The sequence below is a fragment of the Schistocerca cancellata genome, chromosome 4, assembly GCF_023864275.1.
Source record: "Schistocerca cancellata isolate TAMUIC-IGC-003103 chromosome 4, iqSchCanc2.1, whole genome shotgun sequence".
Lineage (NCBI taxonomy): Eukaryota > Metazoa > Arthropoda > Insecta > Orthoptera > Acrididae > Schistocerca > Schistocerca cancellata.
The window spans coordinates 127,720,347-127,735,517 of NC_064629.1; the positions used below are offsets into that span (position 1 = coordinate 127,720,347).

The following is a 15,171-nucleotide window of genomic DNA, read 5'->3' on the forward strand; positions in this document are numbered from 1 at the left end:
TATCAGATGCTCAAACACCTCTCGGTGGACTCCCAGCAACACCTTCTTGAGCTTTTCAACTGTATCTGGGTTGAGGGTGAGTTCCCATCACAATGGTGGGAAAGTATTGTCATACGAGTGTTGAAACCTGGCACCCCATTTGCCGCACCAACATTCTGTGCAAGTTGCTCGTATGCATGGTGGGCCCGAAATTGAACTGGCTACTTGAGTCTTGGGGCCTTCTGGCTCCGTCTCAGGGTGGGCTCCGTAAGGGCCGCTCTGCCACTGATAATCTGCTCTACTTAGAGTCTGCCATCCGTATGGCATTTGCCCGCTGTCAGCATCCAGTTGCCATCATGTGGAAGGCATATGATACAACATGGTGACATCACATCCTCACCACGCTTCATGGGTGGGGTCTTAGGGGACCGCTACTGATATTTATTCAAAATTTCCTGTTGCTTTGTTCCTTCTGCATACAAGTTGGTTTCTCCCATAGTTCCTCCTGAGTCTAGGAGAATGGGGTCCTGCAAGGCTCAGTCTCACGTGTCTGCCTCTTTTTAGTTGCTATCAAAGGACTCACTGCAGCTGTGGGAACGTCCATATCAGCTTCTTTGTATGCTGATGACTTTTGCCTATACTACAGCTCCACTGGAATTGCAGTTGCTGAACAGCAGCTGCAGGGCTTTATCCGCAAGGCACAATCTTGGGCCATAGCGTGCAGCTTCCAGTTTTCGGACGCCAAGACTTGGGTCGTGCATTTCTGCCGGCGTTACACTGTTCAGCCTGAGCCTTGGCTTTATCTTGATGGCAAACCTCTTGCTGTGGTGGAGATGCATTGGTTTTTGGGATTGGTTTTTGATTCCTGGTTGATTTGGCTCCCTCTTATTCAGCAGCTTAAACAAACATGCTGGCAGCATCTTAACGATCTTCATTGCTTGCGTCACACCAGCTGGGGTGCCTATCAGTCTACCCTTCTACAACTGTATCAGGCATTGATTCAGTCCTGTCTCGATTATGGGAGCCTGGCTTACGGTTCAGCATCGCCTTCCACGTTGCAGTTGCTTGACCCCATATTTCACTGCGGGATCTGACTCCCAACTGGAGCTTTCCGCACAAGCCCTGTAGACAGCATACTTGTGGAGGCTGGTGTCCCTCCATTGCGGACCCAGCGCCAACGACTGCTGGCCGCTTATGCTGCACATGTTTGTAGCTTGCCCGAGCATCCAAATTACCATCTTCTGTTCCCCAACTCGGTTGTCCATCTTCCTGAACAGCAGCCCTGATCGGGATGTCCAATTGTGGTTCACGTCCAGTCTCTTCTCTCTGAGCTTGAGTTTTTCCCTCTCCCACCACTTTTCCAGACCCATATATGTCTACCCCTGTGGTGTGTGTCCCACCCATACCTTTAGCTGGATTTGGCACAAGGCCCAAAAGACTCAGCCCATCCTGAAGCCCTCTGCCGATGCTTTCTTTCCATCCTTGCTGCATTTCCCAGCTCTGCTGTAGTCTTCACCAATGGTTCAATGGTTGCTGGTGGGGTTGGTTATGCTTTTACTCTTGGGGAACAATCTTAACAACATTCATTGCTGGATGGCTGCAGTGTTTTCACTGCAGAGCTTGTAGCCATCTCTCGCACCCTAGAGTATATCCGCTCCTGCTCCGGTGAGTCCTTCGTTATCTGTAGTGACTCCCTGTGCAGATTACAAGCTATTGCCCAGTGTTTTCCTCGTTCTCGTCTGGTGATGGCTATCCAGGAGTCCATCCATAGTCTTGCCCGTTGTGGCCACTCCGTGCTTTTTGTGTGGACCCCGGGTCACGTCGGCATCCCGGGTAACGAACGTGTTGACACGCTGGCCAAACAGTCTGTCAGTGCACCTGCTTTGGTGATTGGCCTTTTGGAGTGTGATCTCCATTTGGTTTTGTGGCAGAAGGTCCTTGGTACCTGGGATGATGAATGGCGCACCCTATCTTCACCCAACAAACATCGGATCATCAAGGAGACTACCAGTGTGTGGTGCTCCTCCTTGTGGGCCTCTCGCAAGGACTCTGTTGTACTCTGCTGGCTGCACATTGGCCACACCTTGATGACGCATGGTTATTTATTGTGCCGCGAGGACCCACCTCTTGGTTGCTGTGGTTCAGCATTGACAGTGGTCCACATTCTGTTGGGCTGCTCGCTTTTAACTGTGTTCAGGCAGATATATGCGCTGCATTATATGCTCCATGCACTTTTAATGGATGACGCTGCCATGGCAGGCTTAGTTTTGAGTTTTATTCATGCAGTGGGCTTTTATCACTCGATCTGAGAGTTTGTCTCCTTCTTTTGTGTTGAGTCTGGCCTTTGGCCTAGGGTTTTAGATTGGGCTTTTTAGTGTGTCTCTTAATGGTTGGCTTTTCGTTTTTTTGTTTTGTTTTGATGGTCAGCCAACCACTGTAACACTCTGTGTACTTTTAATTCCTCTTTTCTAGTCTTTGTCTATGTCTTTCTTGTTCTGTGTCGTCCATTGTCCTCTCCGTTGCTTGTTTTTCTTCCTTGTGGGTGTTTCATGGTCGTGGAAAAAGGGACCGATGGCCTTTGTAGTCTAGTCCCTTCAAGCCCCACAAACCAACCAACCTGATTGGATAAACATAAGTGCATTTCGATTAACAGTGACAGTCCGTAGAGAGAGACACGTCAACATGCAACTTTATCTTACTTCATAAATACCTATATCATAAGGTGTACTCATATCACATCTCTGAGTGCAAATTGTAACTGTGATGGGGGAAATCCTAAACTTGTATGAAAAAAAGGAGGGAGGAGGGGGGGGGGGGGGGGGGGGGAGCAAAGTACTACTTGAAAGTAAAAATCACAGCATGTAATTCCTACAGACTTGGTGATTTATGAGGGAACTACAAAACATAAGTGACACATTCTTATGTCAGACAAATAACTTCCATTGAATGCTGCGCTACATTTCAACTTAGTCACCAATAGTAAACAACAGACAGAACATTCTACAAATCATTCAATTTCTTGATGATAGAAATGCACTCTTCACTCATGGAGCCATCTGAGAACTACTGTGAGAGCACCCTCATTGTCAAGAAACCTGAAATTGTTGGGAATCAGTTCATCAATTGCCTGGACATTGGTATCTGTGGTTGATGTTGATATTTTCTGATCAACATACCCATGTCTGTTCAACTTTGGTCAAATTGTTGGTGCCATTTCAGTACAGCTGGATACATCATTTGATTTGTCCATTACCACCAGAATTTCACACTAAATCTGTGTGCAATTTAAATGTTTTGTCCACGAGACTCATACTGTCCCATGTACCTCAACTTGGCGAATATTTCCAGTTGCCTCAGCATTTCATTCCCACACTATGATGCAGAACTGTATCTGCAGCAAACCCACAACATGTACTCTCTTCTGACAATGTGTCACTCTGGTTACACAATGGTCTTAGTGTGGGGTGAAAGATGTAACTTACTTTTTGTAGTCCCCTCATATATATGCTATACAGGTTGTAAGTCCCATGTAGTTGATGCTAAGAATATCACAAGTTTATATACAATGTGCAGTGTTATCTCCATTATGATATTAAACTTAAACCCATACAATGCACTCAAACTTTAAACAGCAGAAATTAATGAACAGTTATTCAAATTTACTGCAAAACAAATGATCATACTAAGGTTACATATTAAGTGAAGAGGAGTCTATGGACATATAAATTAATTTCCAAATGTGTGCAAATGTTCTTTGTTGATATGTGAAACTAATTGAATGCACTAATTCACTTTCATTTATTTACTATAGATAATAAGAAGGCTGGGTCCCTGTCTTTTAAATGGGGTAACAATAAGGAAGCCAAAGTGTCCACTGATATTGAGTTTACGCCAGATAATCAACCACACATTTTGCATCTGAAAGCTACATCACCAACAGAAAAATTTGGCAACTTGGATGTCGCTTTATCTGTGGAGGTAAAGTAACGTATTTTTACTATTTACTTCATATTATAAATAAGGCTTTTTATGTTAAACTGTGTGAGACTGTTGGCATTGGCTATACATTTTTGAAAATTTTGCATATATATATGTAGTGGCTAGTTCGGCTTTTTGTGGTTCCAGTATTAAAAGGGCTGTTTGTTACTATTAACTTCGAAAGAAACTCTATTAGTAAATATGGTTTTTTATTATGTTTTCAGAAAAATGCCAACCCAGCAGATAAAATTGATTTTGAAGTGACAGTCATTGCAGATCAAAAGAAAACTGATGTTAAGGGATCCTTAGGATTTGCTCCAGGTGTTCCAATAATTGACATAGTTGCAGTACAACCATCAGGAACATCCAAAATCTTTGTTGACTTCCTGAGAAAAAGTGACAGTGAGTTACATGGAGCTATTGAACTGCAATGGGTTTCTTTTGGTGGTGGATATCTGACTGCCAATGGTGACATAAAGCTAGATATTGATGATTTCTATCTTAAACTGGACATAGACTCTCCAAAGTTTAATTTCAACAAATGGCACCTAGAAGCAGGCCAGAGAGCTGCAAAAGGCAGTAAACGAATTGTTTTTACAGCAAAATCAGCAGAAAAAGTTGTTTTCTCTGGCAGGTATGTGATACTCAGAAGTAAATGACAAAATGTAGCTAATGAAAAGAGAGAGAGAGAGAGAGAGAGAGAGAGAGAGAGAGAGAGAGAGAGAGTGAGTGCACGTGTGTGTGTGTGGAAAAAAAATTGATGCATGAGTAATTCCTGTGACATGTTCAAGTTACAGTGAATACAGTTTAAAGTTTTATCATATTTTCACTTCAAGAAGTACAAAGATGACACTGTGAATAAAAACTGCATTTGGGAACTCAACATCCTATTACATTTATTATTTCTTTAATACACTAGTTTGCAAAACTTGAAGATGAAAGTAACTTCTCTGTCATGTGTCACTGCCAAGTAACATAACTCTATGAACCTGGATCATACATAGAAAGAACTGCTACAGTATAGTACAGAAAGTAACTGAAGAAATACTCAGTGAGACAAACAGAAATGACACAGTTATTCAAGGACAACAATTACACTGAAATCACCGTGATTTATGATCCTCCCCTGAACATCAAAAATGGCAGGATGTACACTCATGTACACAAAAAACAGAACAACTTGAATGACTAAAGAGAGAATGTTCATATTCACCGGATATATACGTGTACTCTAGAAATGATTAGCATTTCAGTCACCTTGTTGCAGCACATGTCCTGTTGCCTTGTAGGTACGGGATCTGTCATGGGCCTTGATAACTTGGGCTATACATGATGACACTGATGCGTATAAGGTGTGAATTGTGTTCTGTGGTATAGCCACCCATGCTGCACTTGCCTGGTTCCAAAGTTCATCTGTGGTGGTTGGCACTGGGTTACAGGTCTGCACCCATCATTTCACCACATCTCACACATTTTCGATTGGTTACAAGTCTGGTGATCTTGTGGCCCAGGGCAACAGGTCAACATCCTGTGACACAAAGAAGGCATGTTCATGCTGCAACATGTGGTCATGCATTGTCTTGCTGAAAAATGTCATCTGGGGTATTGTGCAGAAAGGGTATGGCTACAGATCGCAGGATATGATTCATGTAGATCACACTGAACACAGACTAATTGTGATTTGTGGCTGTACCCAGTAGCACCCCCACACCATAAGTCCTTGAGTTGACACTGTATGTCTTGTCCGAATGAAGTCACTGTGATGGCACTCCCCCTGTCATTTTTAAATAGACAGATCCTGGATTTATCCAAAAACACTATCTGATGTCATTCCTGTCCTCAGTGACAATTTTCCACACGCCATTGCTGTCTAACATATTTCTCCACATTTGTTAAAGGTAGGCAGAGAAGTGGACAATGCGCACATAACCCATTCCATAATAAACAGCGATGGACTGTCACTCCTGATAGTGTACGATATGTTCCACTGTTGCGCCAGAGCCAACGAGGACACAGATCTGTCCTGTAATGCCATTCAGATGAGGTGTCGATCTTCTCGGGCGATGGTCTGGGTGGTGCGACCTGATCCACCTCTTTGTGTTCTATGGCACACACCCATTGTACTGCCGAAACACTTTATCCCACAACAGCAGCAATTTCCTAGATGGATGCATCACATTCTCTCATGCCAATAATGCACCCCCTTTCAAACTCACTGATTTGACTATATGGTTTGCGCATACGTCTGTGAGACATCCTGCCCATCTGTCACACTGATCCATTACCTTTGGTTAATAGCGAAAATGAGAGCCGCAAACACGTTTTACAATATTAGTGTTGACTCTGACATGGTTCAAATGCTAATCATTGCTGCAGACCATACTAATGTATATGTCCTGTTAATATGAATGTCCTCCCTGCAGTCATTCAACGTGGTTTTTTTTTTTTTTTTTTTTTTTTTTTTTTTTTTTTTTTTTTTTTTACGTGAGTTTTATAACCACAGATGGAAATGCATGATCTGCAACATGCTGGCCACAAGATTGGTAAGGAGCTGTTGTGATAGGGAGTTCTAGTCTTTTATCTGCAAGGCTGACAACTGCTGGATGGTCTTTGGTGCATGTTGACATGCTGCACTACATTTATCCAATGCATCCTCCATGGAGTTGATGGGAGTTAAGTCAGGGGAACAGGCAAGCCAGTCCATTTGTTGAATATCCTCTCATTCCAAGAGCTCTTTCACCTGCACTCTTCAATGCGATCACACAATACCGTACATAAAATTTAAATCGGGGCTAATGCACCACTGAAAATACACACATGCAGAAGGAATGCAGTGTCACAATAATGTTGACTGATGAGTGTACCATTTTCAAAGATTTTGAGGTCAGTATTCCCATGCAACATCATGCCTCCCCAAACCATAACACCTGGATCACCAAAACAATCACATTCAGCAAAGTGCATGGATGCTTTATGTGTTTCCATCTTTCACCATGTGAGCTTATATCCACTATTCTCGAACATGATCATTTTGTTGGTAAAGCTATTATGGTATGGGGAGTCTTAAATTTGCATGAGGGTACTGACCTCCAAATTTTGAACATGGTACACTCAGTGGTCACATATGCACACTGTGCTCCAAACCTCCCGTCTTTTCAGGAGTGTATTCGGCCCTGATTTCATTTTTATGGATGACAATGCAGGGCCGCGTTGAACTGCACAGTTGGTAGAGCTCTTGGAATGAGTGAGTGGACTGGGCTGCCTATTACCCAGCTTTAAATTTCATCAAGCAACATGTGGGATGTGTTGGGGAGACACACTGCGGTACATCCACGTGCACCGATGACTATCCAGCAGTTGTCAATCACACTGGTAGAGGAATGGAATGCCGTATTGAAAAAACTCCTTAGTAACCTTTTGGTCACCATGGGACCACATCGTGGAGCATGCACTGCCATCCATGGTGATCACTCACCCTCTTAAGAACCATGTCCCACCTTTTGTAATGTCGATGGGTCATCACAAATACTTGTGACCTAAGTGTAATTACTGTTCTTGAATAAAAATGTCATTTTTGTGTGTCTCATTGCATATTTCTTTCAGTTACCTTCTGTATTGTTCAGTACTGTCTGTAGCAGTTCTTTCTATATATGGTCCAAGTTTCACTGAGCTATATTGTGTGATCTTTCACTTCCTCACAAAAATGTGATTTGTAACAGTTTTAGCTAATGCTTGTTTATGCTTTTGGTGCACATAGTAGATTTGAATAAAAAGCAGTGGCAACACTATTGTAATGTGAAATATGTGTGTCAAATAGTAGTCTGTAGCTGATAACAGAATGTCAGATGAAGGATTGCAGTGAGTAATGCCAGCGGTATTTTAAGTCTGTTGCTGTGTTCACTGTCTGAAAGTGCGGGATGCCAGTTCAAGCACTTTAACAGATGGGCACCGTAGCCTACTACTGCAATTTCTTGTGACATCACCTTTGTCCTGCACTGAGAAGATGGCAATGGCATCTTCTGGCACTGCATCCCGTCATAATTTATGGCAATGCACGATTACACATGGTGAACCCAATGCAGGATGGCGATGGCATCCTCTGGCACTGCATCTCGTCATAATTCATGACAATGCAGGGTGACACATGGTGAACCTGATGCAGGAGTTCCTGAGTATGTGGTGGTGGGAGATACTGGAACATTCACCATATTCACCCAATATGAGTTCATTGATTACGACCTGTTTGCCAAAATCATGGAGTCTCTTTGTGACACATGCTACAACACAAGAGAAGACATCATCTGTGCCGTAGTGCAGTCCTTGCGTGACATCAACAAAGATGGACATGCTGATGGTGTACGCCGCCTTCCATATGTAATGGGGAAGGTGATCAAGGTGTGGGGCGATTATAGAGAGGGCATGTAATATGGTGAATGTCTGTCAGTCAAGTTTATTATGAATCATAGCAATGTTGCTACTACTTTTCATCCAATCCATGTACGAGATGAAAATTAAACATAATTGTCAGTCTGAATTCATAAAAGGAAAAAATTGACTGTGTACTGTTCTCCAGTCCTCTGTCATTCTCTGCTCACAGCCAAACAATCAAGATAAAGTGAAGTAGTTCATGTAGCAGTAATTTTCCTAATATTAGTTGTTAATACATTGTTGTAAAGATAATTTTCAAAGTTTTATTCTGTTTCAGTACAAATTTCCACAGCAAGGCAGAGAACAATAAAATTTCATATAGTGGAAATGGCCAAGTTAGAATTGGAGACAAAGGTCATAATTTTAATTTCCGTTCTTCAAGACAGAATCTCCTTCAGGAAAGTGATAAAGAAATTGGTGTAGAGGTAATACTTCATTAATAAGCCAGGAAGTTTAAGGCTATCCTGTCTTGTATAAACTACATTTATCACATCAGTTTGTTACTTTTATAAACTCGGTATATATTTTTGAACATCTTATTTCAAAATAACTATTAAGAGTGTATCAACTTAAACTTACCAACTGGAAAAAGTTATAAACTGAAGTAAAAGGCAACAAATTCATTACCGTAAGGAACTTGCAATTCCTTCACCAGAAAAGAGAGGAGTAAATTGAGGGAAATGAGAGCATTTTCAGATTGAATAGGAATGTGATCCAGAACCTACAGATTACCTGCATACAGTAGTTATACAAGAATAATTATCAAACAGTTAATAAGAAAGATAGATATACTTTACTGAATTCACATTTCACATCTGTGGGACTGATATGCTAGTAAATAAAGTCCAAGCTATCTTGAAAAGAGTGGAGAACACAGGAGTATATACACAGTTTTTACCAGTTGTTTTGTGGAGATTAACCATTAAAACTGTATTAAAAATAGATCTGTACCATTTGAAAAATAGAAAAGATTTTTTGCCCTAGGAGGCTAGCTCTCTACATAAAACAAGTAATACAAAACTTATAAATACCACATCAGAACTATGTATCAGACAGGAGTGTTTATTTTTATCTGAAATGAAACTGTATAACGAAGGTCAGCTGATTTTTTTTGTACTTATTATAAGGCTGGGAAATGGAGGAAGAGGCATATGCAAAAGAAGAAGAAAGGAATGAAATCAAAGATAACAACCAATAGGACTTTATAACTGTTTAATAGAATATATTATTACTATACCAGGGCAACATGATAAACTCATGACATGGGACATATATGTTGATGTTTAGTTTAGTTCATTAAAATCCTTTGCATCACATACATGATACAGGAATTGTCATAATACCATACAGCATGTGCACAGCAAAATTCTGCAAATTAATATAATAAATATAAAATTAACATTTTACAGTATGTTAAAAAATTGATGCAATGAACTAATGTGGTGATAATGAACTTTTGCTTTTATTATGATGGTACATGTTGAACAGGAAAAGAGTGAAGTGTCAAGTTGACCCATTATGTATCTGTTTTTATATGGATTTTAAGGTAGTTGTGTATTTAGTGTAAACAATTCTGTGTTTTGGGTGGTTTATTATCAACAGAAATTCATTCAAATTTTGTAATTGTTTATATGGAGTCACCCATTAATCAGTCAAGAAATGGATAGTTGAGTGACTGTGTCTTTTTGCAGCTTAACCATCTGAAGGATGTCTCCAAGATGCAACTCAGATGGAAACAACAATTCCAAAATTTCGTATGAGATGGTTTAAAGCGTATGAAATAGTTGATGCCACAGACATATCAGAAAAAAGAACACTGTACATGTTACATGGAGAATTAACTATGAACAACCTCTATCCAAGATGTGTGCCACATTTGTTCAGTGCTGACCAAATACAAATGCATAAACAAATTTATCAACCATGTTAGAACAAATTGAGAAAGAACTGTTTTATTACACAGCTTTACTACTGTGGATAAGACATGATTCACATTTAACACCAGAAATGAAATAGCAGTTGGCATTGAAAGCAGTGGGTTAATTTCTCTGTTCCAAAATAGGTGAAGTCAGTCTCATCTATCAGAAAGGTTACGTGTAGTGTTTGCTTTGATGCAAAAGAAATTTTTATTATTGATTGCCTTGGATAGTGTAGAACGTAAAATTTTTATGGATAAACTCTATGACAAAATTATGTGTGAAGACATCTGGATTACGAAAGGGAAAAAATTCTTCAGAGCAGAGCATATCTCAACAAAGATGTTTGGTAAAATTAAATCTTGAGGGATATTTAAATATGAATTTTTGATTCATCTACAGAACTCACAAGGTTTGGCACCCTTGTTTCTGCTTCCAATTATTCCCACATTTTCAGAAATCTGTGGCCCAAGGAAATTATTAATCCAACAGAGATAATGTCAACTGTAGCAAGTGTTCTTTCAGATCTTGAAGATCTCACTTTTAGGTTTAGATAACCAAAGTGCACTGGCCCAATATGATTGTTTCAATTTTTGATCTAAGAGACAATGATTTACTGTTGGACCAAGAACTACTCACCTTATTCTTGCATAATTTGTGTACTTTTGCCTGCTGCTTTAACTCAGTAGTATACTGGAGAGCAGAGTATGAAAGCCACACCTATCATTTGGATTGCTGTGGAGAGAGTAACTGTGTTGCCGGAACAAGCTCTTGTTTTCTCATGCAGTGCTGACAGTATACAAATAATTAACATTTTCTACCAACAACCTATGGTAACAGAAATCACATACTGAAATAACAAACACTTAAAGGTTTCATAAAAGTGACTAATTAATATGTCACAACTACTTCACTATCAGTTCTAAAAACCAACATTCCCTTACGTAACTACTATTACAATGCTACTCACTTCATGATTGCTGTTAAAGTGCTAAAGATAGTAGTGATCTGATGGAAAACTTAGTGACTCACTGTCTTTTGTCTTCTAACAACTCCTACCAGGTTTGGAAATAATATATAGCCTGTGCAAATGTGACTAAGTATGCATAGGTGTATTTTCCCTTTATGTAGCTCTGCAGGACCATAACTCTGATGTAGAGCCAAAATTATGATAACAAGGTAACTCCCAACAACTTGTGACATGATCTTTCATGTTGCCTATACAAAATATTTACTACTGCACACTTTTTAATTCTGTTGAACAATTTCTTGGTGGACAAATCCAGATTGCTTGGTAAAGAGAACTTATATTTAATCTGATACAAATTGACAATGTTATCAAAATTATGTTGAGTTGTTGCCAGGGCCGTATACTGAAATAGGTGGGTGTTCATTGGCATGTGCTTCATGTTATTATTGTACCGATCAAATTATTATGGAAAGGAGAGAAAACAGGTTCAAGACTAACAGAAATTTACAAACATGATGTGAAGAATGTATTGATGGTTAACAGATTTTCCTCCAACTATGAAAATAGCACTTTGTAGTATGGGATTCAGTTTAGAAACAATTGATAGTTATAGTAACTGATTTTATATATACTTTCTGGTAGTGGCTCATATGTGAGATGCTGCATTGGTATGTGTAAGGGAAAATATGGGACAACAAAGAGGTATAATTTTAGGAACCAGTAAGATTAGTGAATAAATGCAAACTGTCATAGATCTAATGGCAGAGGAAAGCTACTTGTTGTTAAGCGATCCTGCATTTGAATAGGGTTTACTTCTTTAAGTGCATAGACCAGAAAGAAGGATATTGACAAGTTTGATTACAAAAGTGATTTTAGGGACAGGAAATGACAAAATTGAAGTATAACTTTGTGTTGGTAAGGTTCCTGTGTGTTGATACACTCAGTGGTCCTGAAAGTTTGAAAAGCGGTAATTAGTTTTGGTTATTTTATTTCTGAATCCATGCACTGGAGTATCATAATTACAGTCTTTGAATGTATGCTTATTTGTGTTTGATACTTTTATGATTTTGTATTTCTTAAAAGAACTTTAAAACATTAATATGTTATTTTTCCTTTGTAGTATAATCTTGAATTTGAAGTTGCGGGCCGTGGTTCACTGCACAACAAACTGAAAGTTTCAAACAAAGAATTCCATGCCTTAGGAAGACAGTGTTCTGAAGGAAAACCTAATTGTGCTGTTATTGAGATTCAGTCAAAAGTGTCAGTGTCTGGTAAGAAAACTAAATATACTCTTCATTGATTCTGTTTTGTAGAAAAGTAATCTTCCCATATCTAAATGACAACTTCAGAGTTGCTCCATAACTGTCTCCCACAACATATCATTATTCATAATCATGAATGCAGCATATACATAATAGACATGTGAAGAAGAATTCCAAAGTAATTGAATTTGTATTGCATCATCTAAACCAACTTTTGCATGTCTCCAGCTAGTTAGCTTGTCTATCACATTTCCAGATAAACAATAATATCAGTGAAATAATGCACCCTCTATATATATAACACTCAATAAGCATTGTATGTGCCCACAGAGAAATTGTTAATTACTGTAGTTCAGCTATAAAAACATTGAAAAACATTATACACACACACACACACACACACACACACACACACACACACACACACAGCAAATTTTCCCCATGACGCTGTAACTGATAGAACCACAGACAGCAGTTACAGGGAAAGGAATGATGTTTTAATTACATTCAACACCATACCTATGTGCCCATCTGTTGTTCAACAGTTCTTATGCATAAGATGAATGACTGCACTGTCAGATAACACCACTATACTTCTGTTATTACAATTTTTGTATGCTGCGAGTTCAATATTGAGTACTGCCCCTATTTCATTCTGTTAAGCATATACATTTGTCAGTAGTAGTGCAAGCACATTTTGTTTCAATAAGTAATACTTTATAAGTAGATATTCAACTTGCTTAGTGAAATTTATTTATTTTTTCTGACTTCCTTCACAGATGCAAAGGAAACAACTCATGATTTAGTGTTTTTAGTAGATCTGAAGAGTGTTGGTGTTGACACAGGTATAGCACTTACTGCAGAGACTGTAAGAAGAGGTTTTTGGTTTATAGACGAACAAGTTTCACTGACCTTAAGTCATAATGGAGACACAACATACAAGTATAAGGCATATGTAAAGGAAACAGGAGGTGGTATGTATCAAGATGTGCTACTTAAATATCCATAAATAATATGTAATGGAATGGTTGCAAAACTTTCTCATTCATAAAGTGATGCACTAAAAAATATTGTTGTGGTGGTGATTATGATCTCTGACTCTGAAAAGAAGTGTTACAAATATCTTTCTTTTGTGTACTGCATTAGCTAATTGCAGGATATTTCTTCTTAAAATAGGCTGTTTGCCATGTTGAAATGCAGAAAAAGTGTAAAAAATGAAAGCATATTTTATAATGCAAACAAGTATTCTAGAAATGCAAATGATGTGTGTAATCTTTAATAGACAACTAATTTTGTACTCATTTTCTTCAGAATCTATGTCTCCACTGTGCATGTCATGTTCATGTAGAATATGAGATTTTCTTTATTACAATCATCAGGTTTCACTGTGACTCTTCCAAGCCGTGTAATTGCTGCTGAGGTCAAAGTAGCACCAGATGTCAAACCCAATCACTGGAAACAGCAAATCAGTGCAAGTGTCTGGCTAGACAAAACTCGTCTTCCTAATTCTTTCTCATCATTAATTCTATTATTAGAAGAAGTTGAAGACAAAGGTACAGATAAATATGTAGGTCAGTTGAGGTTCACACATCCAAATCTAGAAAAGGTAAGTGAAATGATGTAAATAAATTCTAAATATTATATTGTCTTCTGTTTTACACTAATAGTTCAGATATTTGAAGCTAACATTAGTGTGACTGGTTTTGCCAGTATTATTCAGCGCTGATATAACACTACAAATATTGTGGAATTCACCAGGAGGTTCAGCTGGTTCACATATGTAATTAATAGCATTTTCCCATCTGACGAGGGAAACTCCCCATTGCACCTCTCTCAGATTTAGTGGTAAGAGAACCCAGTGGACATCCCATCAAAAACTGAATGCAGATCAAGCATGAAAACAGGAAGAAGGTGTAATGAACTATGAAGAAAAGCAAAATAGAAACAATGAATGGGCCAAATCCTTCACCGAAAAACACATCTGGGCTATCATACACAGCATTAGTGATGTTACATGTGTCATATGATAGGAATCTCTTATCGATGCACCTAATTTGTACGCCTTGTTAGTGAGTGAGATATGCCTCTTTGCCCGATATAGGTGTTCATATGAATGTGAATGTGATCACTCCCAAGGAAATGATGAAAACATAATAGTTTGTCACATAAGCTGCAACAAATGAACGCAACAGTTTCACAATCATAGTTTCTCTGTGTTCTGTCAAAACATATGTTTTTAACATTTTTGAAATTGCATTCTGTTTTGGAAGTTTTGACTCTTGAATTCCTTTGTTGTAACATAGTTCACACCCGTTTATTTGTTGTTTGCATTCTGTGTGACGTCTATCTGGTATCTCGCCTGCTCTCACTGTACATCATGTTTGCGATTCTATAACCATTGTATAGCGTGACAACTGCCAAGTCTGCAGAAAGAGAACAAAAATTTCATTGATGGGATGGACAGTTCATAATGTTGGGAAAAAAATAAAAATAAATAGCACAAGGGAGTTCTGAACACAGCTCATCCGCTTTGCAGTCTAACACCATGACCACTTAACCATGACAACACAGCAGTTGATGTTCGCTCAATATTGCACTTGTTAAGCTTGGACTGTTCACTGTTTCTATTTTTTATGCT

The 15,171-nt window shown here is 38.9% G+C and overlaps 1 protein-coding gene across 4 annotated transcripts in view; it reads left to right on the top strand.

Annotated features, from left to right (window-relative positions):
- The window catches only part of LOC126185194 (apolipophorins), a 126,039-nt gene that overhangs the window by 82,086 nt on the left and 28,782 nt on the right, over window positions 1–15,171 (top strand). For all 4 annotated transcript variants that reach the window (XM_049928063.1, XM_049928065.1, XM_049928062.1 and 1 more), the window contains exons 30-35: window positions 3,791–3,957; window positions 4,182–4,591; window positions 8,663–8,810; window positions 12,392–12,542; window positions 13,313–13,507; window positions 13,913–14,139. In XM_049928063.1, coding sequence (XP_049784020.1) covers window positions 3,791–3,957; window positions 4,182–4,591; window positions 8,663–8,810; window positions 12,392–12,542; window positions 13,313–13,507; window positions 13,913–14,139 — 1,298 coding nt within the window. The remainder of the gene's footprint in view (window positions 1–3,790; window positions 3,958–4,181; window positions 4,592–8,662; window positions 8,811–12,391; window positions 12,543–13,312; window positions 13,508–13,912; window positions 14,140–15,171) is intronic.